General features: G+C 41.3%; 1 protein-coding gene across 2 annotated transcripts; it reads left to right on the forward strand.

Annotated features, from left to right (window-relative positions):
- Nucleotides 1-91: 91 nt before the first annotated feature.
- TMEM72 (transmembrane protein 72) lies at nucleotides 92-11,626 on the forward strand. Of its 2 annotated transcripts, XM_032949779.2 has the most exons (5): nucleotides 100-903; nucleotides 4,718-4,784; nucleotides 7,067-7,138; nucleotides 8,057-8,190; nucleotides 9,215-11,626. In XM_032949779.2, exons 1-5 carry the CDS (start codon nucleotides 837-839, stop codon nucleotides 9,646-9,648), a joined length of 774 nt encoding a protein of 257 aa, XP_032805670.2. In that variant the 5' UTR covers nucleotides 100-836; the 3' UTR covers nucleotides 9,649-11,626. The 2 variants fall into 2 exon arrangements, with proteins under 2 accessions (XP_032805671.2, XP_032805670.2); XM_032949780.2 differs by lacking the exon at nucleotides 4,718-4,784 and having other exon boundaries at nucleotides 92-903.
- Nucleotides 11,627-13,863: the final 2,237 nt, after the last annotated feature.

Consider the following 13,863-nt stretch of genomic DNA (forward strand, 5'->3'; position numbering starts at 1 on the left):
ACTCAAATGGTAAATGTTGTGGATTTACTCGCCAACACACCGGTGGGCTGAAGTAGTAACTAATTGGCACTTTTTTAAATATGATAAACCTTATTGGTTGGCTGTGTCGGGTTGTGGCGAGTTAATACCAAATGTATCTAACCCAAAAACATTTTATAAATAAACAAATACAACACTGTACTACGTCCTGATACGACTACTTCACTACAGTACTAGTACAGGACTGATATGTTTAAAAAGCCTATCAAGACATCATGATACACAAAGCAACACATTACATGTAGGACATCTGAGAACGTTTTTGTATGACCTTGTTTGATTATGCAGGGTACACTGGTAGGTTTAATAATTAGCAAATCCCAGTTTGATCTTGATTTGGCCAAGCAGTCTGCCATATGATGGAATGGAGAGATAAAAACACCACTTGTAACAGCGCCTGACAACAGGATATTTCGGCTCAATCTTCTGTCGTGCTCATCCATTTGTTTAGAGTAATTGGTCTTCTAATTACTCAGTCTGACACTTCATTTCCCTGCCAATTGTAGGGGTTTTTTTTAAATGATCAAATATATAAATAAGTACAATGGAATTAACACAGGCTCTCAGCTATATTTATAGACTGCAGTTAGTCGACTTATTTCAAGCGTTCCGAACAGAAAGATCAGGTTTTAGAGGGTTTTAGGTTGTGCTGGATCTGGCTGGATTTTCAAACAATACCACGGGTTGTTGTCGACTCGACCCGAAGAGTTTGCAGAGAGGGCTGTTTCTCAGACCACAGGACCTGTGTATTTTGCAGTCCCTGACAAGGGACGGCACTTGTGGCACACGGGGCTGCAATGGCCAAGGACGTATTATCATGGTTCACCGTGGCCTGCAAACTGCTTGGTATCTCCACTGCTGGAGGTAAGTGTATTTTACCCGTAAATGGTTCCGCTTGTAGCTTTAAGTCAACAGACTTAACACTATTTGCAAATAAATATGTTGGATATCCAGCAATGTGCCGACTTTGATACCTAAAGAAGGTCACAGTGCTATTTGCTTGGTCATACCACCACTGCTTGCCCCTTTACAATGAGTGACAAGGTCTATACCCTGTATGTATTAAATGTACCCCAAGAGTAGTATGGTATTCTAGTGAAATAGGTAAAGCACTTTAATCCACCAGTAACAGTATATTCGTGTTTTATCCACTCATAATCTGGAATGTATATTGCTGTACTGTAATGGGATTCATATTCTTAGCTCTTTCGGTAAAGTCACGTTGAAGGGAATTATTTTATTATTATTTTATTGTTTCCCTTCAACGTGACTTTACCGAAAGAGCTAAGAATATGAATTGCTGCAGTCACGAAAGCTTTAAATCAAAATGTAATGGAATTATTCAGTTATTGTTTAATGATATCTCAACGGTATTTAAAACGGCCTGTTGAGATTCATATGACGTGTATTTTTTTTACATAGCACAATTATGAAGTGAGTGAGTTGGAGTGAAATACTAAAACACGCGGTTCACAGTGGCAATCACTGATAATCGCCATAGCGATTGCCCCATTAAAGCCAACCCTTGGGGTTGAGCATGTGAAAATTAAACATTGCTAAGGCACCAAACAAGTCGTGGAGTAAAGCTTGATAATTAGGAGGAATTCACAGTCACATTCCCATAGGTTGTATAACCCTGTGTTAAAGGAATATTGCGCATTCGAATTAGCAAAGTCTATTTCGCCCAGATGATGGTATTAGTTGTGTTTAAAGTAACACGACAACACATAATAGGTGGGCTACCGTCTCCCACAAAGTGGTTTATCATATTGATTTAAAGCTTTCGTGACTGCAGGGATTCATATTCTTGGTTCTTTCGGTAAAGTCACGTAGAAGGGAAACAACAAAATAATAAAAATATAAAACAATAAAATTCTTGCTGTGGTTTTCACACCTGATGATGATTGCTTGTGTTGCAGTCGAAACGTCGTGAGAATTGTATTGTTTTATATTTTTATTATTTTATTGTTTCCCTTCTACGTGACTTTACCGAAAGAACCAAGAATATGGTTTATCATAGTCATGCATCCTTCAATGGAGTAATAGTAAACTACACGAACTGTCTCTCCTGAAGCCCTCTCGTAAACAGCAGACCTAAACATTGGCATTTAGCTCCTGAACATATTGCAATGAGCAAGAATAGAATAGCACTGGGAAATGTGGCTAGAATTCTTCTCGTGTTAAGGAAGGTGTATGTTACGGTATGTGAACTGGATGTTATTCATCCAACGACTAACAACTTTGGAAAAATTAGTGATTAATGTTGGCATACCACTCTATTAAAGTCCATGCCTTTTTAACCATATCCTCTTTTTAACCATATCCTTGTTGCAATAATTCTGGGACAGTCACCATGTTCATATAAGCCTTCAGTTTCCCGTGATGTTTATTATTCTCTTGTCCCTTGCTTCCCCAAACTCTCTTCACGATGACGACTCACAATGTGTTCCTGCCAATCATTATGGCACACTGGCACCGCCTACATTTGTACCACAATCGCAAATAGTGAAATAATAGGTGACCTTATTGTTTTAATTACTGGATGGCACCGCACATAAGATGTACCTTGTTCAGCTGTACACTATAGCAACGTTATTACCTAACGTGTTCACAGTTGCTAATATTACATCTCCAACACTTGCATCGGGCCATTTCTCAGAGGTGGCAGAAGATGAAATGCTTCTGCAACATGAAGGGATAATGGATCATGCATGACAGAGTTTGTTGCTGTTATTATTCTCAGTGGAACTGCCATTTCAGGAATGTTCAGCCTCCTGCCTCACTGCTGTCGCCATCCTTATACATGCTGTCTTGACAGAATACAGTATTACAACAAGCCACGGTGGAGTACTGTCGTTTAAAATATAATAGCAAGTGAAATATTTTCAGAACATGTTCGGGTATAAGGAGTTTTCTATCTGTTCGAACTTTTTTTTAACACACAAATACTGTTCTGTATTCATAATATGAAGGGTACTTTAATGTAGTGTTGCCTTTTAAGGACATGTTATTAAAGTGTCACATTAAGACTATCGTATATTATAGGCGTAGTTTCCAAAAAACAAAACAAAAAAATCTATTTCTCCTATTTACTGAAACGAAATGCTCACGCGACTAGCAGAAAGACTCCCACTAGAGGGAGCTCTAGAAAGCCCCCCTCTAGAAGGTATTTGGCATACTATTCCACACTGGTCAAATGTCATGGAATAAGTGGTACAACCCACAATTTTACTCCACTCCGTCATGTGAATTGCCGATTTGAATAACTGTGGTGTACACACCGAGGCAGTGATGTGACCCAACGGTAGCGTGTTGCAGAGCTTCACGGTTCGAATCCAGTGGCCACCCTGGTTAACACAGCAGATGTATTAACAGTAAAAATAGGAGCCGTTTGCTTCACAGTGGACGCTAAAAATGCTATGATGTCATTCACAAGAATAGGCCCCTGTGTGCGAGCGTCATGGTCCAAATGTTCCACATTTTATAAATTACCGGCAAATTATATTCTTGGTTCTTTCGGTAAAGTCACGTTGAAGGGAAGCAATAAAATAATAAAATATATATAAAACAATAAAAATTCTCACGACGTTTCGACTGCAACACAAGCAGTCATCAGCAGGTGTGAAAACCAACGGCAAGAACATTTGAAATGTGAGAATGTATTTTTATATATATATATATTATTATTTTATTGTTTCCCTTCAACGTGACTTTACCGAAAGAACCAAGAATACGAATCACTGCAGTCACGAAAGCTTTAAATCAAAATTTACCTGCGAATTATTCAGTTGGATTTATGCTCTACGTAGCAATTATTGCCCCCCAGTGCAAATACTTTGCAGGACTCTCTCGAAAAAATCGCGAGACTCTGGCTTTCCTGGATAAACAAGCGTAATAATAATATAACGTTCATATTGCTGGGTGGACAGATGCTCAGGGGGTTTATAAATATTGCACCATTATTTAAACTGCAACTCTGTGGAATGGAACCAACGACCTCTGGATTACAAGTCCGGTGCACTAACCATTATACACGACGACAGGATGTTTAGAAAAAAATATATATCTTATATATAAAAGGGAAATTTGTGAATATGTTTGTCTGTTCGAAATGTTTAGCATACTTCCCGACATGCAACAAACTTGAAATTTGGCATGTGGTTAGTTTCCAGACTGTACACAATGCAAAAAGTATTTTAAAAAATAGACTTTTGTATTTTTGGGTGGGCGGGGGGGGCGCAATAATGGGTATATATTGCACGGCAAGTGAGCGGTGACGTCACATCTGTGATGTCACCCGCATGGGGCAGCGTCAGGCAGTGTGCCTGCTGACGTGACGCATCCCCACCCCAACCCTCCGCGTAGGCCGTGTATTAATCCAAGACAAGAATCCAAGTCTCGGGCGAAGCCGGGTAGTAAAGCTAGTATATGAATAAAATACAACTCTTTACCCCGGACACTTACAAAACCAGTGGTGTCTCCATAACTGGGGAAATGTCCCCAAAACACAAAGGACACAATTAATTGGGCTTGAAACATTTTCGTTTCCCCAACAATTTATTTGTCAAATGCTGTTCTTGGTCACTTGTGATCAGCTTTCTAGGGGCTTGCACATTACATAAAATGTTACAGACGAATGACTTACATTGTACTGGACTGCATTGGTCTATGGTTACAGTCCTGTGGGCAGTAGGAATCGAAACATCTCTGGATGGGACCCACCCTGGACTGGCTGTCTACCTGCTGTAAGTGCTTTGATAACATTTTGTGTATTTAACATGTATCGGGATTATCAATACGGGATGTTACAGGGATCGATACGTAACCATTTTTTTCCTGGGTAGTAAGTGTTATTTCCTAATTGCTCTTGCCTCAAAAGTACAGAAAATGGGTATTATTCCCCACAAACTTTGCTTTTGTGACCAGGACAGTGATACTTAGAAATTTACCTATTTTCAATAAGGAAAAACAGGCGAATTTGTGTCTTCTCGTTCACATAACGTCAGAAAAAAAACAATATATGAATCAAAATTAACATGTATTTATACTAAAGTAATACAAAAATGACTACAAAAGATTTAGACACCAAGGCGCACTACCACAGGCGGGGCTGGCCACAGTGGACCGAGTTCTCTGTGGGCAGGAACAACGTCAAGTGAGAGCCACTGGTGGACACCCGGAAGGTGCTGATGCCACCACTGCACGTCAAATTGGGCCTTATGAAACAATTTGTCAGAGTGCAATGAATTCCCCAAGAAGCTCACTAGTAAGGAGAAAGCGGCTTGGAACAGCTTTGTCGCAGTGGTTCGTGGCTTCCTGGGCAATCACAAGGTCGAAAACTACGTCGAGCTTGTTGAGACTGGTGAAGAACTACGACACAATGGGCTGTAGGATGTCCCTCAAAATCCATATCCTTGATGCTCATCTTGATAAATTCAAGGAGAACATGGGAGCGTACTCGGAGGAGCAAGGCGAGCGCTTCCACCAGGATATACTGGACTTTGAATGCCCCTACCAAAGACAGTATAACGAGAACATGATGGGAGACTACATTTGGGGGCTGATTCGTGAAAGTGATTTAAAGTATAATCGTAAATCTCAAAAAACTTCTCACTTCTAAATCTTTTGTAGTCATTTTTGTATTACTTTAGTATAAATACATGTTTATTTTGATTCATGTTGTTTTTTTCTGACTTTATGTGAACGAAAATACACAAATTCGCCCATTTTCTCATTGAAAATAGTTAAATTTCAAAATATCACTGTCCTGGTCACAAAAGCAAAGTTTGTGGGGAATAAGCAATTACGAAATAACACTTACTACCCAGGAACAAAAATGGTGTTACATAATGTGTGTCGTGTGTGTCGCTTATGCACACCGTGATTATTTGGTTTACGGCCAATATTCATAAAGGTTTTTGGGTTAGATCGCGTAAGTATAAATGTGTCGTAACCCTCCACCACCCGACACGGCCAATCAGCAAAATAAAGTGTCACGTTGACAAAAGACAAAAAAAGTTCACTACTTTAGCCCACCGGTGTGTTGAAGAGTGAATCCACAACATTTACAGTTTACATAAGAGGTTTTTTTTTGTTCGAACCTTTCGTGACTGCTGATGCAGCAGGCTGCTTTTAAAGGTTAGGGATCGCCTCCACCCATCTTTAACCTTCCATCAGCAGCTTCCCGCCTCGTTCTTCTGCCGGGTGACGATTGCTCGCGCTGCGATCGAAACGTCCCGATCTTCGATGAGTAAGGGGTTTGTCACGTAAACAAAACGCCAATTAGTTACTACTTCAGCCCACCTTTATTATGGACCGTGATTACTGACTACGCCTCCTACTGGCTATTACGTTCGTATGTATATTGAACTTCTTTCGCATCGTTTTAATCGGAGTTGCGTTTAGAGTTGTCACCCCATTACATTTTGCGTGAAGAGATTGAGGAACGAAAAATGTCATGTCAAAAAATACACAACACAGTGAACGTGATGCACCAAGAAGTCATGGTACTCGGTGTAAAGTTTGCTGGTTTCATTGCGTATGTGATTCCGCTTTAATGTCGCATGTTGTAGGTCTCTGAAAATAGAAGACATAAATGATAGTATTTTTTGCATGTGAATTCTCATAGTTTCGTGAATTCAGTTCAATCGGTATGAATGTACGAGTCACCTTATTGGCGTAAACAAATATTTGCTAGTACTGTGTACAATTGCAGAGTGCTTGAAATGAGATTATTTAAATTACTTATTTTTACCCAGTATAGTACTGGAGTAAAATACTATTTTTGTCAAGCTCATAGACGAAATAACCTCATTTAATGTTTGGTTACGAGGGACATTTAAAATACGTGATGACATTTATTATTTTTTATAACTTATTCCCATACTCTCGTTGCAACAGATGTTCCATTGGAATGGTATTTTTAGTTTAAAACAAACTATCATATACAAAGTAAATAAACATCTACAATAGTAAGAATGATTGTAACGTTCACTGTTCATGAACTCCTCCCATTCATGTGTTCAAGGGTTTCTGCCGTGGCCATTACATTTCTGGAAACGGCTTACCTGGTGGATAAGTTTATTATGGCATGCTGCAGGTAAGAAACAATTCCCGTCGATGATGTACCTTTGTCAAAAGCTTTGTTTCTTACAGTATGCAGAGTTATGTTCGTGACAAGTTACACATTTTTTAATCATCAGGTTGCTGCTTTAGTGAACGTATGCGTAAAGTAAGAGGTTAAATAATAACATATATTTTTTTATACTGTCACTGAAAGGGAAATGAGTTCTGGACGCTTTGGATGACTGACCTTCTGATGTATATCCTGATGGAGACCAGTTGATCAAAAAATTCCTTTCCTCACAGTGAAAGTATTAAAAAAAAACCTGCTAATGACATAATGTAAAATTGCATCATACTGGGGTTTGGACTGTAACCCGGGTCTCCCTTGAGAAAGATACAGGGCTCTCACCTGATGTAAATAAAAAAAAGTTTATTATTTCAAAGTTCACTAAGGCACACTCTTATAACCTTATGCATCGTATTTTCTAAAATGTACACGTAATATGTAAATTGTGAGACCCACATTAGCATTCTTATAAATAAATCTACACCCTTGTGGTCAAGGTAGATTAAACATCCTTTGTGCACTACAATCCATGAATAAGCCAGGAAAACTTCAATGAGTCTCAAAGCTCTTTTTGAGGATATTTGGAATGTGTTTTAAATAACGTTGTTTGAATACAACAGGGAATGTTGAAACCCAAGCGTTATGGGATAAAACTCAATATGCAATACAAATCAGTTTATTAACACACAAGCTGTACTGCCATTTCCAAGCCATATTACAGCCCAGCAGGTTTAAAGCCACACCGACACGTGGAGAAAACTCTGCGATCCACCGACCCCCACCTCCGTGACATTCAATGATTTGGCCACACCTGGCCAAAACTTATCGACGCAATGTCCAGCAAATCCAATGCTCATACAATAACGGGTGTTGATCACTGTGCAGTCCTGACGGCAGGGCGGTGTGGGTGTGGAAGAAACTGGCGTGGCTGGACTACTGCCAGAGGTTCCTGCTGTACGGGCTCATGTCTGTCGTGTGCTTCCTGCACCCTGTTGTTGTGTGGCTGGCCACAATCCCAGGTACTCTCCTCCAGCAGATCTCACACGGTTGTTATATTTCGTTTTAAAGCTTCCGTGACTGCAGGGATTCATATTATTGGTTCTTTCGGTAAAGTCACGTAGAAGGGAAATAAAAATGAAACAATAAAATTCTCACGATGTTTCGATTGAAAAAACCGCCACTTTAAAAAAAAAACAAATCTTGCTGTGGTTTTCACACCTGATGATGATTGCTTGTGTTGCAATCGAAACGTCGTGAGAATTTTGTTTTATTTTTATTATTTTAATATTTCCCTTCTACGTGACTTTACCGAAAGAACCAAGAATACGGTTGTTATATTTTATTCGTACCGGCCTCGTAGTACCGGTGAAAGAGCACTGGAGTAAAAATAAAAAAAAACAGGATGGTGTAATGTAATAAAGTTGTGGCACTCAATTGCGTAATTTCTAGGAAATGCGTCACCATCGGAATGGATGTTTGGCCAATACCAGCTATAGCTTCCCGAGCACGGATAGCGACAAGCAGAACAAAATGCGAATAACAGCCTGAACCCAGGCACCAACCCAAGTTTGAGTGGCCAGTGTACAAGTATGTACACCGCTGCAGTCACGCTGTGTAAGGTGGTACTACTATAATACCTTGTGCTTCACGGTCACATTTTCAGGAATTTAAAGAAACTGTAAACATTTGCCAATGGCACTGCCATAAATGAGAAAAATATACCTAAAAGGCAAGGTAATGGCCCTTTTTCAAAGCAGATGGAGTCCAGAGATTAAATTAATAATTGGAGACCCCATGATACACAATGGGGGCCTTTCATTAAAAATGGAAATGTTAAGAATGCTTCTGGATTAAGTCAAACTGATATGTTAAGAGTTACCCCAGTTTAGGAATGTTCACGTAAAGCATTATCTATCTGCAATGAAGCAGGGGAATTGGCCGAAGTTTAGGTCAGTGCTGCCGACAAAACGTCTCTGAAGTATTTTTCCTAATTTGTGCACGACTGCCAACGCAGCATCACAGACGTTTTGTTTCACTTTTCAGGAATAATGTTGATCGCCAGTGGCACGGCGTACCTTGCCCTCAGCTACAAGGAGCGAATTCGCAAGTCGTTCACAAAGGGCACGCCTCATGTGGACCACGCCGAGACTCGCTCGACGGCGGCGGCGGCATCGGCGGGAAGGCCAAATGGCAGCGAGCAGATCTTCACGTTCGAGTCGGAAGCTGGCAGCCGGGAGGGCGAGCGGAGGAAAAATCTCACGATCGACTCGGCTCCCAGGGGCCCATCCGATAAGTCTGAGGACATGATGGAGAAACAATCTGGGACGGCGGCGGCGAGGAAGCAGAACAATCAGAAGCGCGTGCGGTTCGAGACTCTGCACGAAGCTGCGGAGCAGGACGGGGTGGACGCCTCGGCGGACGCCTCGGCGGAATTTGTCACCTCCGACACGGCCCCCATAATCGCTCGGGAAAAATGAAACGAACGTTGTTCTCGGCCGGAAAACCTTGTTGAAGTTTATACTCTTTGGTTCTTTCGGTAAAGTCACGTAGGTGGAAGAAACAATAGATCACGACGTTTCGATCGCAACAACAAGCGACCGTCTTCAGGTGAGAGAATCAGACTGCTGTGGACGAGCCATTAATGCCAAAGGGACTTAAGGGACTTAAGTTGCCTCGTCCACAGCAGTCTGATTCTCTCACCTGAAGACGGTCGCTTGTTGTTGCGATCAGCTCCATATATATAAAAGGCAAAGTTGTGATTATGTGTGTCTGTTCAAAATGTTTAGCATACTTCCCAACATGCAACAAACTTGAAATTTTCCATGTGGGTACTTTCCAGACTGTACACCATGCAAAAAATTATAAAAAAAAAAAATTTGGGGGGGGTGAGCTCAATAATGCATATTTTTTTGCACGGCAAGTGAGCTGTGACGTCAAATTGGTCATGTGACCCGCACGCGTGGAAGCGTAACGCATTGTAGTGTAGTGGTTAGCGCGCTGTGTGTGTGTCTGTGTGTGTGTGGAAGCGTAACGCATTGTAGTGTAGTGGTTAGCGCGCTGTGTGTATGTGTCTGTGTGTGTGTCTGTGTGTGTGTGGAAGCGTAACGCATTGTAGTGTAGTGGTTAGCGCGCCGCGCTACGAACCTGGCGACCCGAGTTCGATTCCCGCTCACGGCCACCACTGGTGACTATTATTTTAACCGGTCCTGGGCCTCCCCTAGGTCGACTCAGCCTCAAACGAGTAACTCGTGTGGTGTGTGAACATCGCCACTGGGGAGACAAAGGCGGCCGGGCGTGGTGAATCCAAGTCCCGGGCGAAGCCGGGTAGTTAAGCTAGTTCTATTATAATCGGACGGTGCTGGGAAAAAAACTGTGCGTAGCCGCTGTTGTTGTGCAACTTGTGTGTGAATGTGCGTGCGTGAAAACCGAATGGCAGGACTCATTTTGACAACGGATGATATGTGAAAAGGATTATCGTTTGTATTAGTGAAACAATAATTGACATTATAACGCATATACTTAAATAAGAAATTTGCTTACATTTATAGTCAATACATATGCAGTTAAATGTCCTGTTGGGTTGTAGCTTGTACAGCTGCAATATTTGTACTGTAATGCTTATTCCGTGGAGTTCAAAGTTGTTTAAAAATTGCAAAAGGTAAAAAAGAAGAGCTGAATATATATTGCATTAAAAAAACCTTGTATATAGCATGCTTAATCCAGTATTCAATTTCAACACCATAACCTGTGTTTGCACAAAGGGACTTAACTTGCAGCGGTTTTATGTAAACAACTATTTCAGTCATGTTCACCTTAATGGGGTTCTTCTATTTATATAACGGTGCAATGTGTATCAGGATTTGTGTGCTTGATGCTATTAATATTGTATTAGTCAAATGTAAACGTATTGTTGCTGTCAAGTACAGTAGATATATACCAATGTTTTGATGCGTGTCTATAAGCTTCGCTTTGGTGTCAGATATGAAACATCACAACATTTTAGCATTAAGTGATAGATATAGCACAATGAAATAATGATGTTAGTGGTCTTTTTAAATCAATAAATGCTCATTTTCGATGGGGAAACTGGTTACAAACGTGGTAACAACAAAGAGCACAGTCACCCAAAGATTAAAATGCCTTTGCGAAGCTGGCAATGTTATGAAGAGATGATGTATGATCTGGGATATGGGCAATTAACAAAATGCTCTCACTATTGCAGTCTATGACACTGCATGAAACCTGTAAATAACAAGTGGAATAAGAGCTGATCAGTCAAGTGGATAAGGCATTATCGAATGATTTTAGATATGTTTTACTGTGTAAGACTTTTCAATGTTTTTTTTTTTACAAATGTGAACACATCTACACAGCTTACCCTCGCAGGTGGAAGTGTTATGAACTCTCGGGCAAGAAACACATCTGATTTTAATGGAATTAAAACAGCAGACTCGACTCCAGTGTTCTTCACTCATTTTCAGTGGGTGGGGGGCACTTTTGCAAATAAGACATCATCAGTGCGAGGGCCGCCACACATTTGAAACCATTGAGGGGGTTGACAGCAGCACGATGATGATGATGATGTGGGGGGGGTGTTTACACCTTTGGCGATTGTCCGGTGCCGCACTAAAGGCCACTAGGGGTAGCCAGTGGCCCGCGGGCCCTTGCAATGAAGAACATCGCTCTACACCGGACCCGACAGGATGAGTGGAACACGGCAAGCAATACGGAGCACCGTATCATAAATGGTTTTGTAAAACGTGTTATAGTTTTATCATACATTACCTACAGTGAGGGAAAAAAGTATTTGATCCCCTGCTGATTTTGTACGTTTGCCCACTGACAAAGAAATGACCAGTCTATAATTTTAATGGTAGGTTTATTTGAACAGTGAAAGACAGAATCACAAGAAAATCCATAAAAACGCATGTCAAAAATGTTATACATTGATTTGCATTTTAATGAGGGAAATAAGTATTTGACCCCCTCTCAATCAGAAAGATTTCTGGCTCCCAGGTGTCTTTAATACAGGTAACGAGCTGAGATTAGGAGCACACTCTTAAAGGGAGTGCTCCAAATCTCAGCTTGTTACCTGTATAAAAGACACCTGTCCACAGAAGCAATCAATCAATCAGATTCCAAACTCTCCATCATGACCAAGACCAAAGAGCTCTCCAAGGATGTCAGGGACAATATTGTAGACCTACACAAGGCTGGAATGGGCTACAAGACCATTGCCAAGCAGCTTGGTGAGAAGGTGACAATAGTTGGTGTGATTATTCGCAAATGGAAAAAACAAAATAACTGCCAATCTCCCTCGACCTGGGGCTCCATGCAAGATCTCACCTCGTGGAGTTGCAATGATCATGAGAACAGTGAGGAATCAGCCCAGAACTACACGGGAGGATGTTGTCAATGATCTCAAGGCAGCTGGGACCATAGTCACCAAGAAAACAATTGGTAACACACGACGCCGTGGACTGAAATCCTGCAGCCCCCGCAAGGTCCCCCTGCTCAAGAAAGTACATATACATGCCCGTCTGAAGTTTGCCAATTAATATCTGAATGATTCAGAGGACAACTGGATGAAAGTGATGTGGTCAGATGAGACCAAAATGGAGCTCTTTGGCATCAACTCAACTCGCCGTGTTTGGAGGAGGATGAATGCTGCCTATGACCCCAAGAACAACATCCCCACCTTCAAACATGGAGGTGGAAACATTATGCTTTGGGGTGTTTTTCTGCTAAGGGGACAGGACAACTTCACCGCATCAAAGGGACGATGGACGGGGCCATGTACCGTCAAATCTTGGGTGAGAATCTCCTTCCCTCAGCCAGGGCATTGAAAATGGGTCGTGGATGGGTATTCCAGCATGACAATGACCCAAAACACACGGCCAAGGCAACAAAGGAGTGGCTCAAGAAGAAGCACATTAAGGTGCTGGAGTGGCCTAGCCAGTCTCCAGACCTTAATCCCATAGAAAATGTCGAGGGAGCTGAAGGTTCGAGTTTCCAAACGTCAGCCTCGAAACCTTAATGACTTGGAGATCTGCAAAGAGGAGTGGGACAAAATCCCTCCTGCGATGTGTGCAAACCTGGTGGCCAACTACAAGAAACGTCTGACCTCTGTGATTGCCAACAAGGGTTTTGCCACCAAGTACTAAGTCATGTTTTGCAGAGGGGTCAAATACTTATTTCCCTCATTAAAATGCAAATCAATTTATAACATTGTTGACATGCGTTTTTCTGGATTTTGTTGTTGTTATTCTGTCTCTCACTGTTCAAATAAACCTACCATTAAAATTATAGACTGATCATTTCTTTGTCAGTGGGCAAACGTACAAAATCAGCAGGGGATCAAATACTTTTTTTCCCCTCACTGTATGGAATAACCTTTGTTTGGCCACCCCAGTTAATGGCATCTATACCGGAACACTGCCAGCTCCACTTTTAGCACTAAAATATACAGATGCTGGTCCAGGACAGTAAGAGCAATGAAGCCTGTCGACGAATGTAGCGCATAGATATGTAATATTTAACATGCTTATTAATGCTGTACAAGCCATATTTTCTAGTCATTGTTATAAGATGGATTTGTATGGTGTTTTCCTTGGCCGACTTTACTTCACGTGTCCACGTCACACGTGCACTTTTGTGATGTTGAAATAAACTTTAAACGTCACCATTGACAA

Source organism: Petromyzon marinus, chromosome 8 (assembly GCF_048934315.1).
Source record: "Petromyzon marinus isolate PM22_M1 ecotype Great Lakes invasive population chromosome 8, UKy_Petmar_22M1.pri1.0, whole genome shotgun sequence".
NCBI lineage: Eukaryota > Metazoa > Chordata > Hyperoartia > Petromyzontiformes > Petromyzontidae > Petromyzon > Petromyzon marinus.